At 42.0% G+C, this 1,828-nt stretch overlaps 1 protein-coding gene across 1 annotated transcript; it reads left to right on the forward strand.

The window, feature by feature from the left end:
• Nucleotides 1–211: 211 nt before the first annotated feature.
• Nucleotides 212–820, forward strand: LOC137644506 (uncharacterized). Its single transcript, XM_068377478.1, has one exon. The coding sequence runs from the start codon at nucleotides 212–214 to the stop codon at nucleotides 818–820; it is 609 nt and encodes a 202-aa protein (XP_068233579.1).
• The last annotated feature ends 1,008 nt before the right edge of the window (nucleotides 821–1,828 follow it).

The following is a 1,828-nucleotide window of genomic DNA, read 5'->3' on the forward strand; positions in this document are numbered from 1 at the left end:
TTAAAAGTTGAAAAATAATAACATTCTGTAAAGCTCTACTAAACATTAAATGCGTATTTTGAAACCTAATAATGAAGATTACTTTAATATCACCTTCCCTGATTTATATGTTTATATAAGTAAGTGTTTCTTTTGGGACACAGAACGTTACGATGACAGTTCGTACCTGTGGAAAAATCCATTTCTAGGATTATTAAAGTTTTTCGTAGAAATGACCCAGCCACAGAGGGGAAGGGGGGGAAGCGGGCAAGCCAGCCTCAACTTAGTGCCGATCCCTAGACCGGGTAAATGGGGAGAGTTGGCAGCAGGAAAGGGATCTGGCCATGAAAACATAGCCAAAACCAAGATGGCCAGTGCAGATTGTGAGATTAGAATTAATGCTACTGCGTTCCCCGTAGGCGACGCGTTGGGACCTCGGCTGATACCTCCGAAAATTCGGCAAGGGCTACCCAGTCATAGGCGGGCTGGGTTAAAGAGGCAACCTCAGAGGGAAATATCTGAGAAGAGGATGAGAGTAGCTACTCTGAATGTGGGGACAATGAATGGAAAAGGGCGAGAGCTGGTTGACCTCAAGGGGAGAAGGAAGATTGGAGTGCTGTGTGTGCAGGGAAATAAGGAAAGAGAACTAGGCGAAGGTTGTAAATTTCATTACAGTGAAGCAAATATGAAAGGAAGAAATGGTGTAGGATTAATATTATCGAAAGATTTGAAGGAAAGTTTGATTGGAGTGAATAGGAAAAATGACATAATTATGAGCATAAAGCTGGGACTAGGAGCAACAATAGTCAATGTTGTGTGTGCCTATGCCCAGCAGACTTGATGTAGAGAGGAGGAGAAGGATACATTCTGGGAGAAGATTGACCTGGAGCTTAGAATAATTCCTGTGAGGGAAAGGGTAATTATAGGAGATCTGAATGGCCACTTGGGAATTAGAGAGAGTGCACGAAGGTTGGGGTGTGGGTGAGAGAAATGATGAGGGGAGAAAGAGATTGATTTGGCTGTGGCTTTTGACCTAGCAATGATAAACACCTTCTTTGAGAAAAATATTAACAGACTGATTACTTACAGTAGCGGTGGCAGGGAGAGCCAGATAAATTTGCTGCTGTGTAAGAGAGACCATCTGAAGGAGGTTAGAAATTGCAAGGTGATAAATGGGAAGAGTGTAGCAGCGCAACACAGGTTAGTGGTAATTAATCGCACACTAAGGAATTGTAGGAAGAGTAAAAAGACGAGAATGGCCCCAAAGATTAAACCGTGGAAATTGAAAGAGGCAGAACTGAGAGTCTTGTTTAAGGAAGGAGTACTGGAAGCAGTAAGGTTACATGAGGATGTACAACAATGGTGGACAGAGAATAGTAAGGTGATTCTGAGGATTGGTGGGGAAGTACTTGGAAAGTCATCAGGAAGAAGACCCTCAAATGATAAAGAATCATAGTGGTGGAATGATGAGGCGCAAGAACGGGTAAAAGCCAAGAAAGAAGCCAAGAAGAAGGTAGATCTATCAGAACAAGAGCAGGGTAAAGAAAACTATAAGCAGGCAAATAAAGAAGCAAGAAGAGCAGTAGCAAAGGCGAAGGCGGAGACATTAAATGAAGTCCATAAAGAGATGGAAACACTAGAAGGAGAGAAGAAAATATTACGAATTGCTAAGTCCCGAAATGCTGCATCTAAAGACCTGTCGCAGATAAGGCAAATAAAAGATAGCAATGGTAAAGTTCTAGCAGAAGAGAATGAAATTAAAAGAAGGTGGGAAACTTATTTTGAAGGACTATTGAATAAGGAGAACCCAAGAACAGTATTTGAAGATGGACTCCCAAACGAGGCAGTT

Source organism: Palaemon carinicauda, chromosome 7 (genome assembly GCF_036898095.1).
Source record: "Palaemon carinicauda isolate YSFRI2023 chromosome 7, ASM3689809v2, whole genome shotgun sequence".
Taxonomy (NCBI): Eukaryota; Metazoa; Arthropoda; class Malacostraca; order Decapoda; family Palaemonidae; genus Palaemon; species Palaemon carinicauda.

Excerpts from the sequence above, each read along its gene's own strand:
- LOC137644506 (XM_068377478.1), top strand. The coding sequence starts at position 212 with ATGACCCAGCCACAGAGGGGAAGGGGGGGAAGCGGGCAAGCCAGCCTC.